Below are 15,000 nucleotides of genomic sequence, written 5' to 3'. Positions count from 1 at the left end.
TTCTTTGTGTACTGGACCCTGGACTGGCTGAGAAAGCCCCTTGTGTACTGACCCTGGACTGGACGACTACCCTGAGTATTGAACAATCCCCTTTTCTGTCGGCAAGCCTGTTTTGTGTTTTTGACCATCGGACTGTTTATGACCATTCTCTTGCCTATCGAACTGGATTTTGCCTTAATTCAATAAATATTCGTATTGATTGATATTGCTCTTGTGTGGACCTTTGAATTTGTTTGTATTTGAACCGTGGCGAGTGTGAACCCCACCAGGCTCGTCACAGTATGTATGTATGTATGTTTGTATGTATGTATGTATGTATGTATGTATGTATGTATGTATGTATGTATGTATGTATGTATGTATGTATGTATGTATGTATGTATGTATGTATGTATGTATGTATGTATGTATGTATGTATGTATGTATGTATGTATGTATGTATGTATGCACACTATGTACTGTATATGTATGTATTGTAGGGCTGGCCTACACTAGTGAATGTCCTGACTGACCTCCATTGTTGAAACATTGTGTGTGTGCGTGTGCGTGTGTGTGCGAGTGTGCGTGTGCGTGTGTGTGTGTGTGTGTGTGTGTGTGTGTGTGTGTGTGTGTGTGTGTGTGTGCTGGTACCTTTACAGGTGAAGCACTTCAGGTGGAAGTGTTTGTTCTGCACCCGGAGCACCTCTCCTCTACATGGTTCCCCACATTTATAGCACTGGATCAGAGGCTTGTCTGGAGAGTGATGGGTGTCCTGAGCGTGAGCCACTGAGGAGAGAGAGAAGAGACACCATGTGAGTGTCCTGAGCGTGAGCCACTGAGGAGAGAGAGAAGAGACACCATGTGAATGTCCTGAGCGTGAGCCACTGAGAGAGAGAAGAGACACCATGTGAGTGTCCTGAGCGTGAGCCACTGAGGAGAAGAGACAGAACACTTATTATCAGAGGAATATATATAGAGAGAGAGGAGTTATTATCAGAGGAATATATATATATAGAGAGAGGAGTTATTATCAATATATAGAGAGAGAGGAGTTATTATCAGAGGAATATATATAGAGAGAGGAGTTATTATCAGAGGAATATATATAGAGAGAGGAGTTATTATCAGAGGAATATATATAGAGAGAGAGGAGTTATTATCAGAGGAATATATATATAGAGAGCGGAGTTATTATCAATATAGAGAGAGAGAGGAGTTATTATCAGAGGAATATATATAGAGAGAGGAGTTATTATCAGAGGAATATATATAGAGAGAGGAGTTATTATCAGAAGAATATATATAGAGAGAGGAGTTATTATCAGAGGAATATATATAGAGAGAGAGGAGTTATTATCAGAGGAATATATAGAGATAGAGGAGTTATTATCAGAAGAATATAGAGAGAGAGAGGAGTTATTATCCGAGGAATATATAGAGAGAGAGGTGTTATTATCAGAGGAATATATAGAGAGAGAGGAGTTATTATCAGAGGAATATATAGAGAGAGAGGAGTTATTATCAGAGGAATATATAGAGAGAGAGGAGTTATTATCAGAGGAATATATAGAGAGAGAGGAGTTATTATCAGAATAATATATATAGAAAGAGGAGTTATTATCAGAGGAATATATAGAGAGAGAGGAGTTATTATCAGAGGAATATATAGAGAGAGAGGAGTTATTATCAGAAGAATATATAGAGAGAGAGGAGTTATTATCAGAGGAATATATAGAGAGAGAGGAGTTATTATCAGAGGAATATATAGAGAGAGAGGAGTTATTATCAGATCCTGGTATTCAGGCTTCTTAAAACCACAAATGCCTCCCAACCTCAACCTATACTCCCAACCTCAATCTAGGTTGGGAGTATAGTATAGTGTGGCTGTTGTTTCAGAACCATGGACAGCGTGGCTGTTGTTTCAGAACCACGGACAGCGCGTATGTAGAATAGCGTGGGAGGATCACACTACCTCCCCCAGATAATTTCCCTGCTGAAGAGGCGCCCCGACCAACCAGTAGGAGTCGCTGTTTACAACGACCAGGATACATACCCCACCGACTTCCCACCCGCTAACACTGCCAATTGTGTTAGTATGGATGACCGACCAAGCCGGAGGTACCGCTGACAGCTGGATTCGATACCCAGCTACCCAGCTGCCCCAAACTCAAACATTTTCTAAACACGGTTTTATATTAACTTAATAAATAAACAAAAATGAAAAATCTACTTATGTCAACGAAAATGTCCAACTAAATCACAGATACACACATAAAACGCTGAAAATAACCAACTGTACTAAGCAATAAGAGTATTTTCAATGAGGCTATTATTATTATTATTATTATTATTATTTTGCAACAAGATAGCCTACATAGAACATAAATAGCCTGTCTCAGCTGACTCGCATGGTCCCGGGGTGTCAGACGGGAGCGCATGCAGCCTATGGTCACAAGCATTCCAAAAACACTCTGGGCTAGATCCACAAAGAATGGATTGCACGGTGCTAATTGCACCCTTACTTACACTTCATTATGAATTGAAAATGGGGGACCCTGATCTCTGGTCTGCATCCCCTTAACTCATTGACTGCCAGGGATTAGCCTTATCCTGTAGTAGCTACCTCGACCGCTGTAAACGATGGGAGTCGCTCACCTTGTTTGCAGGGCTATAACTATATAAATATTATAGCTATGGATGCAATACTATGGCCCATTTGACATCGAGTATCTATCGTTCAAGATGTGAAAAAGGAATATTTTTTCCATTGATACATTCCCGCTTTATACCGTGGTGAATATAAGTATGGTTTTAGAGCGGTTTAGGGTAATTCCTGGGAGGCTAGTAATAGGCCACAACGCATATTATACTTAATCCATTGGTCATTGCTGTTTTTCATGTTCCACCCTCTGTCCAACGCAATGTATTTCCCCATGGCCCATTTCTAAATTGTCTCGTTTAAAACAAATAAAGCATTAACATTTGCATGGTGTACCTTTCTGTGCTTATTCAGCCACAATCTATAGCTCAACATGAAAGTATTCGCAATTAATCATAAATAAAATCGCCAAATTTTATTTCAACCAAAAATGCTATACAATAATGTTAGTGATAGAAGGGAACTCATTTTGTGCAAAAATGGAAAGCTTTTCAATTTCCATGCGGCAGAATTGTTACAATAGCCGATAATCCATTTTCCCAATGATAAATCCCTATACGGGTGGAACAACCAGTGACGTCAGACTACACCTCCCTATACATGCTACAATAAAAAATTCAAATGCATATGATCGGTATATTATGTTCCATCATGCATGCATGAAAGGGGGGGGGGTCGTTTCTGATTAATTTATTTTCAATAACAGCATTCGTTAGTACAACAGCATATGCTGATCAGGGCGATGGCTATGAAAACAAGGCACAACCAAGCTGAAATTGACGTTAAATTGCTCTTACCTGTGGCTGGTGAGATTCCAAAAAGAATATTCCAATTATTTGATTGCCATCTGCTAGATCGTATGTCCATTTGGGCCACGACCTAACCCCCCACAGCATAATGAATTGGACGTCCCAAAAACTATTCAATGCGATCGGGTGAAGCTCTTGATCCACGTTACTAGAAATGTCCGCCCAGATGAATTTCAATGACGCACAGCCCCATACACAGAGTCTCAAAGGAAGTGCAACATCGGCCGCATACCACCAGGTGGCGGTATTGGACCTTTGCGATCTCAGACCCATTCCCTATGGTTACACAGCCTTCCTGGATGGATTATGAATGGAAATAGCGAATAAAAGAAATAACGATCATAATAACGAGTATACTTGTTGTTGGCGTCCAACGATTGGCGGCCAATAACAAGTATACTTGTCGATGGCGGGAATGAGTTAACAATTGTGTGTATTGAGCCGTACTGTATTGTACCCATTCTGCAATCTGTTAATAACATTTGCATTCAATCAATCACCTGCGTGAATGAAAGCGTCACATGATGTGAGCGTCACATTGACGTTATGAAGAGATGTGGTTGAGAGAGGGTTGTCCGTCTGGTTTAAATATATATATATCTTGTTCAACATGAATGTAATACTTTAATTCAGGTGACGCTACAGAGGGGGCGGGGGTGATGGGGGGGTGGAGATTATGTGCTTTAAACAGCTAGTGAAGTGAAATAAAGGGACCAATATAATTATTCTGGCTAACAACAGACCACCCCTAGGTCTTAAATAATGAAAATTCTCATTGAAATTCCCTAAAATAAGCAAGTTGTAAAATGTCGAGGTAGACTAAATATGGAATGAATGATCAATCACCTATAGGAGGCCAGAAAGAGAAACAATAAAACTGTAGAGGTTCTAATTAAGCCCCTGGGCTCTCAGCAGGCAGTCCTTATCTGTGGTGTCACACACCCCCACATTACAGTAACTCAACTGTTTCTAATACCATGTAGAGTCAGACCGTGAGCAGCTCACGTTAACTCAACTGTTACTAAGGCCATGGTTAGACTGGTGTTTTTGTGGCGTTTTTTTATACGTTTTTGAATACGTTTCATGTCCCTATTACACAGAAATGCGTTTTTTGGCGTTTTTTTGTGGATACGGCTAAAACGCTAAATTGTGTTTGCGTTTTGGAGAACCGCTAAAAAACGCGCCGACAACAGCGTGTAGTCTGCATGAGCCGTTGTTGCGAAAACGCCCATGCGCAGTAGATACCATCTGCGTGCCCTTCCGGTGACAACAGAGTGTGTGTGTGTGTGTTTGGGACAGAGGCAGAGCTGTCCCAAATAGCTGCAGCTACCATGTGTTGTCAAGTTATTGTTATAAGGATCCCAGTCCAAGCTACAACAGTCTGCATTCCCTTAACAATTGTTTGTATTGAGCCGTATTGTATTGTACCCATATGCAATATGTTAAATAAAGTTTACATCCATTCATTCTGCTAGCATTACCGATTGCATGAGCAGCTGGCTAACGTGAGCTATCAGATCCTGTTAGCTCAAAGCTCCTATTTCAACTTAACAAGCATTAAACAAAATGGCCCAGTCATCTATTCACCTTTGTTTAATACACACAGCGTTGTCTCTAATGTTATCTAACTACTGATAGCTCTCGATATCATCAGTTTGGTGCTGGCTAAATAGCGTGAGCTAACGTTAGCTTCTAGCCACAATGCTATACTGTTATAATGGCATACTCCATTGACGTTAGCATGCAGCTAACAATGCTACCGATCTTTTTTTAGACTAAACTATCCGCTCTTGGTGGTCACTTGTGTTGATGTTAGTTTTGTTTCATCAACAAATGACAGGCAGAACACACAGTGAATGTATCCGTTTTGTTTATTGCACTTTTATTAGGCTTTGCTGAAAAAGAATTGCTGCATTGAGTAAATAGGCAAGATGGTGGCGCCCATAGGCGTCTGCCTTGTTGACATGTTCTTTGCTGGAGCTCCCAGGAAGTGTATTGGCACATTCAAGTTCTGATTGGTTGAAATTGCCTTCATGTTCGCCACCTACTGCCACCTACTGCTTTGGCAGTGTACTACATCAGTGTGCTCAGGTGACAAAAACAAAAAAAACGAAAGTGTGACTCGAGGCGCAGGACGTCGTGGCGAAACGCATATGACAATGAAACGAAAATGAAACGAAAGGTGTAACCGCAGCCTAAGACCATGTAGAGCACCTACGGGAGGGTGCAATTCGAAACTGGCCCCCGTAAATGTCCGAACACCCTGCCACCCACCCACCCCCTCCTAATGTACATTTCCCTCACCCTCTTATGTATATATTTACTGTTAGGATCTCTGTTTAACAGTACTGTATATTTATATCAAGTTTCAAGTTTCAAGTTTCTTTAATAGTTGTCATACAGAAGTACAGAATACTTTTATACAAAATGCTTCTTACTGTTACGCTCCAGAGACTGTGCTAGACAAGATAAGTATGAAATAACATAGTATAGCATGTAAATTAGAAGTAAAAAATGAGGTCACAGTGTTCAGTATAGACATATGTACAATGTTCGATGCAGAATAGACGTAACTGAGTTACCATATAATATACAATATACTATGCAGTGTACTAATATACAATACTATATAGTGCAAAGCAGAAATGGGATGAGGTACAATTTAGGTACAATTTACAGTAAGGTGTATGAGTTGTAGTGCAAATCCTTTATCAATAAATATAAAGTGTGTTTAGGTGATCTAAAGTGTGGAGAGTGGGTGCTGCAGTGTGTTTGTTTGTTTAAGTGAGTGTGTGCGTGTGGATGTGTGTGCTGTGTGCATTTGATGGTTGTTGTATAGTGTTTATTGTTCGTTGAGCAGCCTGATGGCCTGGGGATAGAAGCTTCTTCTGAGTCTTTCTGTGCTCGCCTTGAGACTCCGGTATCGCTTGCCTGACCGCAGCAGTTCAAAGAGGCAGTTGTTCGGGTGGCTGGAGTCCTTGATGATTCTCTTAGCCTTACCCCTGCACCGCTTGTTGTAAATGTTCTGGAGGGTGGGGAGCCCCCCTCCAATTGTGCGTTCGGCTGAACGTGTCACTCTTTGTAGTCTGCTTCGGTCTTGTGCAGTGCTATTCCCAAACCAGGAGGTGATGTTGCCAGTCAGTATGCTCTCTATTGTACATGAGTAGAAGTTCTTAAGGATCTTCTGACTGACTTGGAACTTCCTTAGGCGCCTGAGGAAGTAGAGGCGTTGTCGTGCCTTCTTCACAACACTGTCAATGTGTGTGGTCCATGTCAAGTCCTCGGATATGTGGGCTCCGAGGTACTTAAAGCTGTTCACTCTCTCAACCGGTGCCCCGTCGATGCTGAGGGGGCTGTAGTCCTTGACCCCTGACCTCCTGAAGTCCACAATCATCTCCTTTGTTTTGCTGACGTTCAGGGAGAATCCTGGCACCATCCCGCCAGGACCTTGACCTCTTACAGGTAGGCCCTCTCGTCGTTTGCAGAGATCAGGCCCACCACTACTGTGTCGTCAGCAAATTTGATGATTGTGTTGTTACTCCGCTGAGCCACACAGTCGTGTGTGTACAGGGAGTAGAGGAGGGGACTCAGAAGACAGCCCTGGGGGCCCCTATGTTGAGGGTGATGGATGAGGAGGTGCAGTTGCCTGCTCTCACCACCTGGGGTCTGCCCGTCAGGAAGTCCAAGACCCACTGGCAGAGGTCATAGTTCAAGCCCAGGTCCCTGAGCTTGGCTATGAGTTTGGAGGGGACTATGGTATTGAATGCCGAGCTGTAGTCGATGAATAGCATTCTCACATAGTTCCCCTTCCTCTTGTCCAGGTGTGATGCTGCTGTGTGCAGCACATGGGCTATGGCGTCCTCCGTGGACCTGTTGGGGCGGTATGCAAATTGCAGGGGGTCCAGGTTGATGGGGAGGGAGGAGCATGTCATGTATGTCATAAATGTCATGATTAGATTAGATTAGATTAGATGATTAGATTTTTATATCTGTATGTTGTGTATGTCATAAATGTCATTATGAATTGAAAATGGGGGACACTGATGTAAACTAGACGAAAGTCTTTCTCTGGTCTGCATCCCCTTAACAATTGTGTGTATTGAGTTGTACTGTACTGTACCCATTCTGCAATCTGTTAATTAAAGTTTTCAATCAATCAATCAATCAATCAAACCCTGAGCAGCTCACATTAGCTCAACTGTTTCTAGTAGTAGTATTAGTAGTATTAGTAGTAGTAGTAGTAGTAGTAGTAGTAGTAGTAGTAGTAGTAGTAGTAGTAGTAGTAGTAGTAGTAGTAGTAGTAGTAGTAGTAGTAGTAGCAGTAGTAGTAGTTGTAGTAGTAGTAGTAGTAGTAGTAGTAGTAGTAGTAGTAGTAGTAGTAGTAGTAGTAGTAGTAGTAGTAGTAGTAGTAGTAGTTGTAGTAGTAGTAGTAGTAGTAGTAGTAGTACTACTCTGTCTGTCTTCTGTTTGCTGTGTCTTTCTCTCTGCCATGTCTGTCCTCTCTCTGCTTTGTCTGTCCTCTCTGTCATGTCTGTCCTCTCTCTCTCTGCTGTGTCTGGCAGCGGTTTATTCTATAACAGGATACTGTAAACTAAGTAAACAGAACACACAGTAGTACTAGTAGTAGTACACACTGATTGCAATCTGCTTGCATAAAAACATTATATAAAATCACATTCTGAGGTCAGTGTTAAAGTGCCACATGGAAGAGGTCTGGTTAGTGGTTAGAGTTAGAGGTGGTCTAGGTCTGGTTAGGGTAACTTAAGCATTCATTATAATTTATTATTATTATTTAGATAGATGGATGTAAAGGGCTAGACCAACTCTTAACCCCTATCCGGACCTAGACCACCTCTAAGTCACAACCCTAACTTAGGGGTTAAAGTTAGAGGTGGTCTAGGTCTGGTTAGGGGTTAGAGTTAGAGGTGGTCTAGGTCTGGTTATACTATATAAATTATAACACTTTTTTTCTTTTCATTTTTACAGCTACTGTTTTATATATACTGTTTTTTAGTAATAACTAGAAAGTAATGGTATTTATTCAACAACAGGTGATTGTATATTAGTATCATTCATTGACAACTAAACTCAATGAGTTCACCCACGGAATGGTTGTTGGTACATTGGTTCCACACGGACGTTAAACGTTGTTGCGCACTTCCTATCCAGAGGGCTCCGGTTCAGTTAGCTCCTAGCAGAGGATCTGTTGTGATTTTTAATGCAAAATAAATATTCAACATTCTCTTTTGAGACTCCGCCTCAGACTCTTATCATTTGGCACTAAAAGCTAAACATTGTCACCGGTATGGCTGTCTGCATTATGTCATTAATTGTGTGCGAGAGTTCGATCAGTGACCACTTTAGCATGAGCTAGGTTAGCCACTAGCTAACGCGAGCTAGATGGAAATACAAACAATGTGGTGAATAAGTGATTTACCTTGGAATACTCCTTTTCCAACTTGCTGTACTTTGCTTGCAGGTCTGCAGCTGGATTATGAATAGTCCCAACTTTAGCCAAGGTAACGTTCAGCTAAAACTAGCTTTTCAAATAGCTCCAGCTAATGCTAATAACACAGAGCTCCCGTCAGCCGTCACACTGTTCTGTCGGGACGATGACATTAAGAAAAGTTATAATTAGTTTGTCTCGTCTTGTTTTAGTCAACAATATCAACATACATGAAGAGAAATTTCATCCTAGTTTTTGTAAATTACATTTTTGTGTGCTCAGTTGTGGTCAACGATATTTAATAAACTATTTAGTCTCGTTAGCGTCACATGGTATTCAATAACGTGACGTCACGTCTCGTTGTCGTCATGAAAAAAACCTTCATTGACGAACATCTTTCGTCATCAATTTAGTCAACAAAATTAACACTGCTCCATACATGAGTGGGAAGACATGATGCTGGTGTATCTGAGTAGAACGAGTTGTAAAACCGACAGAGAATTGTGTGATCTAGTGATGGGCAGGTTGACTGGTAAAGCTAGAGACATAGTGACGGTGTCACTGCGTAGCCGGCCTGAGTTGTTTATCAATATGACCCCCGCAGCTGTGTTTGACATTTTAAAGCGTAACTTCAGCGAGCTGACATACTCCAGTATGCCCATGGCCGACTTCTATGCCCTCCAGGGCCCTCATTTATCAACAATGCTTAGAAAGTGTTCTATTTTCATTCTTAAGCACAGAATTTAGAATGTGTGTACATACAGAAAAATCGGGATTTATCACACGTGCGTACACAGGTTCTACGCACACTCCGTGTTCATAAATACCATTTGTTCTACGCTCCACGCTCGTGCACGATTTTAAGTATTTGCATATAGAACCGCCTGTAATTAACCATATATGGTAATGAAACACCCCCATGAAATGTGGAAAAGTGGACTAAGCCGAGCGAAGCGTGTTATGGGTGAAATACGCGACAGGCTGACAGACATGTATACGTACGGTGATGTCGGATATGATATCTATTAACTTCCTAAAGACCATTGCTGCCTGGGCAGCGCAAACACTAATAAAGACCGTTAAGCACTGTTTGCATTGGTGTCATTAATAACCATGCTGGAATATGCCTTTTCTTCGTTTTGTTCGATTAATACCCAGGGATTAAAGTTCTCCATCAATTTTCTACCTGCATATGATTTGTAGAGGCATACAATCTATTTTGATGTCGGTATTAGGTAGCCTATATAAACAATAATACGAGAGCTATACAAGAACAATGAATCTCACTGCCATGTAGCCTACGCCATGTGTAGACTGCCTATATGTGATCAATACAAACTTGAACTTGAATTCCATCATGTCTGTGTGCGGGAGCTCACAAGGCTGTTGTCACAATGTAAATAAAAACGTGCACTGAAAAGTTACAGTATGTAGTTGGTTGATTATTTGTATGACAGTAAACCCTTGCAAAAAGTATCCGTTTTATTTAATGAATTGAAAACATGCAGCATGCCTTCCTCCCGGTCACCAGCAACGACATGTATCAGGCAAATGCGCATCACTGAGTGGAATCCCTTTCTATGTACAGTTGCTATTGCATGCACTCATCTGTGTTCCACTACACACATGAGTGCATGCTTACCAACTGTCCGTCTGCAACACTACTATCACCAACATCTAAGAAGGGAGATCCCCCCTTGAATGGCCCTTCTAAGGTTTCTCTCCTCCACACTGCCTGTGGAGCTTTTTTCCCTATTGTTAGGTTTTAGTGAGTTTTTCCTTACCTTCGCGTGGGGTATGTCTGGGAGTGCTTGCATTCTTTCATTTATTTGCATCCATCTAAAAATGTTTGCACCTTATGGTGTTCTTGTTCTTGTCCTGTCAGTTTTAAAAACACTCACATCCCCCCTGATGGACCCTCTACAATTCGCCTATCGCACAAACCGGTCTACTGATGATGCAGTCAACCTGGCACTGCACTACACCCTCCAGCATCTGGAGACCAAAAACAGTTACGCCCGGATACTCTTTATTGACTTCAGCAGTGCCTTCAACACCATCGACCCCCTCATACTGTTCCAAACCCTGACCAACATGAACATTGCCCCCTCCCTCTGTTTCTGGTTGCTGGACACACTGAAGGGCCGCAAACAGGTAGTCCGCTACAACAACCTCACCTCTCTCCCTCTGACCACCAACATTGGGGTACCACAGGGGTGTGTTCTCTCCCCGTGGCTTTTTTCCCTCTACACTAACAACCTCCGTTCAGCATCCCCCTCAGTCAAAACCCTTAAATACGTGGACGACACCACCATCCTAGGGTTGATCTCCAACAACAAGGAGGATGACTACCGGCTGGAGGTGGAGCGAACACTCACATGGTGCAAAGAACATAACCTGTTACTCAATGAAGGCAAGACCGTGGAACTCATTATTGACTTTCGCAAAATCACACCCACCAAAACACCCATGCTCATCAATAACCAACTCATTTCAGCCACAGACACATTTAAATACTTAGGAACACACATCAGCAACAAACTCAACTGGGATCATCACACCACTCATTTACTTAAAACAGCCAACCAAAGATTATTTCATTTAAGACAACTCAGGAAGTACAAGGTCAGGAAGACGTTAATGATTCAATTTTACACAGCTATTATACAAAACATCATTTCACTCTCCATCACTGTTTGGTACGGCAACACACCCAAACACACACTACACAGACTAGACAGGATCATCATTAGGGCATCCAAAATCATCAACTGCACACTCCCCACCCTGGACTCCATACACAAACATCACACCATCACACGCGCACACAAAATCATCAGTGACCCCCTGCACCCAGCTCATCACCTCTTCCAACTCCTCCCCTCTGGTAGAAGGTTTAGGTCACTAGGTAGTCGCACGGTTAGGTTCAACAACAGTTTCTTCCCCAAGGCCATACAATTACTCAACTCCAACTCATCCTAATTTCACCCCCTGCTGTTATGTTATGTTATGCATGTTATGTTATGTTATGTTATGTTATGTTATGTTATGTTGTTGTTGATGTTATGTTGTGTTCCATCATCCATGTGGTGTATTGTCGCAGCTACCACCTGCACCGTGCTCAAATTCCACCGGCCTGGCCGTGTGGCAATAAAAGAAACTTGAACTTGAACTTGAACTTATTGTTATGTTTTCTTCTTGACTTGTTTAAAGAAGATCTGTACGGCCCATGGGGACATTAACGTGTGTTGTCGGGCCCTATAAATAAATTTGATTTGATTTGATTTGATTTATTCACATAACTGCATTTGTGATGGAGCTTTGACAGCTACATGGGTGGTACAGTAACAGTCTATTGCTCGATCCATCTCCAATATCACGATGGACCGTGCCGGTGGCCAAAGACGTTTTGTTCCACGCTCCAATTTCTGTCTCAAATTGAGGTACAAATGAAGGAGGTGTCCCGGGTATAGCGGACTCTAGTTAATATTATGTTCTCTCTGCAATTAGACTGCTCCTCATTCATTCATTCCTATCTGCTATCTCTGAAAACAGTTCCCCGCAAGCGCAGTCAGTGCACCTCGTATATATTCCAATAATGCTATATATAAACCATGCTGCATTCATTCCGAAAGAAAGACCTATTCCAAATGCTATATTTATAGGGTTTGACAATAATTACACTACTGTCGCTATTTTACAATGAACTATAATGAATTACGGGAGGTCATACAGAACACGCCAGTGTTGAAACTAATGCACGGAAGCTTATTTCCGTGTGCAATATTCATATTCTACCACCGGGCGCCAGGTACGCACGGTCGGAGCTGTGCGTAAATATACGCACAAAGTCAAGCACACGTTCAAATTGATAAGTCCCACACTTTGCTTAGAAATGATTATACGCACGGGTTACGCACATATCTGTGCGTACGCACCATTGATAAATGAGGGCCCTGGCCTTTTATTAGGTGACAGGTATTGTTGGATTGTTCCGCAGTGTGTGGTTCTCATAGTAAGCTTGTGACTAGTGTGACACGAGGAAGGCACAGTTTTTTTTCAATGTGGGTGTAATTCTGGGGGGTGAATGTAACAAGTGCCTTGTTGCCTTGTATGGATAATTACACCCCATCACGAAATACACTTTAATACATTCCACTAATAATCCTTAATGTTTTATTGTATTGCTTTGTTTTTTTTGTGCCTTTGTAACCTAACAGGCTGAAAATAAATACAACCAACAGTCTCCCTGTCTGTCATCTTAAAACACAATGCCGTCTAATTACACCGGTCACAGTAGTAGTAGTAGTAGTAGTAGTAGTAGTAGTAGTAGTAGTAGTAGTAGTAGTAGTAGTAGTAGTAGTAGTAGTAGCAGCAGCAGCAGTAGTAGTAGCAGTAGTAGTAGTAGTAGCAGTAGTAGTAGTAGTAGTAGTAGTAGTAGTAGTAGTAGTAGTAGTAGTAGTAGTAGTAGTAGTAGTAGTAGTAGTAGTAGTAGTAGTAGTAGTAGTAGTCGTAGTAGTAGTAGCAGCAGCAGCAGTAGTAGTAGCAGTAGTAGTAGCAGTAGTAGTAGTAGTAGCAGCAGCAGCAGTAGTAGTAGCAGTAGTAGTAATAGTAGTAGTAGTAGTAGTAGTAGTAGTAGTAGTAGTAGTAGTAGTAGTAGTAGTAGTAGTAGTAGTAGCAGCAGCAGCAGTAGTAGTAGTAGTAGTAGTAGTAGTAGTAGTAGTAGTAGTAGTAGTAGTAGTAGTAGTAGTAGTAGTAGTAGTAGTATTATATGTGGTGTGTTCTGTCTTGGCTCAACGTCCGAGGATCACATGTCATATGAGACTAAGAACAGCATAAATATAAATGTGTTAACACCCTTACCTTAAAATAACCCTAACCCTAACCCTTAAACTCACCCTAAATGTACCCTAACCTTAAACTAATTCTTACCCTAACCTTAAACTAATCCTTAGACATCTTATAATCTTGAAAGCAGAAGTATTTGTCAGGAGGTTCATCTTATCACTAACTTCGTAAAAAACACACACACACAAAGACACAAAGACAAACGCCCACACACACACACACACACACACACACACACACACACACACACACACACACACACACACACACACACACACACACACACACACACACACACACACACACACACACACACACACACACACACACACACACACACACACACACACACACACACACACACACACACACACACACACACACACACACACCAGGGTTGCCCAGTTAAAGACCCACTCCATGATCTAAATGTAACAATAGGGTTGCCCAGTTAAAGACCCACTCCATGATCTAAATGAAACACCAGGGTTGCCCAGTTAAAGACCCACTCCATGATCTAAATGAAACACCAGGGTTGCCCAGTTAAAGACCCACTCCATGATCTAAATGAAACACTAGGGTTGCCCAGTTAAAGACCCACTTCATGATTTAAATGAAACACCAGGGTTGCCCAGTTAAAGACCCACTCCATGATCTAAATGAAACACTAGGGTTGCCCAGTTAAAGACCCACTCCATGATTTAAATTAAAAACTAGGGTTGCCCCACCCAATCAAGGGATTAGATTGATTGATGTAATGGAACCTCTAACAGCATGTGAGAGCTAAGTGTGGGTTTTTAATGTATTTTAATGTAGCATATGAAGTAAACGATTACCCTACCGTTTTATTGTAATTGTAATTTTAACTCAATCTGCGCCGTCCACGTATATATACGTGTTTGCTCGACAACCATTGAACGCCAATCACATGATTTGGTCCGTTTTTCCTTTTTTTCGATTTTAATATTCTATTCAGTGTCATGGACCTATATGTTAGCATTAAAAGGCATACTGGGACCCCGAGGGTGCAGTACCGGCCAGATCCTGCTAGGTGGCAGTATTGTGAGTGCAGTAAACTCTGTTCCAGACTGTGGGCTGGTGATTGATTGAATGAAAATTTTATTAACAGATTGCAGAATGAGTACAATACAGTACGGCTCAATACACACAATTGTTAAGGGGATGCAGACCAGAGAAAGACTTTCGACTTGTTTACATCAGGGTCCCCCATTTTCAATTCATAATGAATTGTAAGTAA

The 15,000-nt window shown here is 41.6% G+C and overlaps 1 protein-coding gene across 3 annotated transcripts in view; it reads right to left on the bottom strand.

The window, feature by feature from the left end:
* The window catches only part of LOC311234212 (actin-binding LIM protein 1-like), a 283,408-nt gene that overhangs the window by 155,403 nt on the left and 113,005 nt on the right, over positions 1–15,000 (bottom strand). For all 3 annotated transcript variants that reach the window (XM_084321336.1, XM_084321334.1, XM_084321335.1), the window contains exon 2: positions 632–766. In XM_084321336.1, coding sequence (XP_084177462.1) covers positions 632–766 — 135 coding nt within the window. The remainder of the gene's footprint in view (positions 1–631; positions 767–15,000) is intronic.

This window comes from Notolepis coatsorum (assembly GCF_963971535.1).
Source record: "Notolepis coatsorum genome assembly, chromosome: 9".
In the NCBI taxonomy this organism is placed as follows: Eukaryota; Metazoa; Chordata; class Actinopteri; order Aulopiformes; family Paralepididae; genus Notolepis; species Notolepis coatsorum.
The sequence above is the reverse complement of the archived record's forward strand: the minus strand, read 5'-3'. Positions and strand labels throughout refer to the sequence as shown.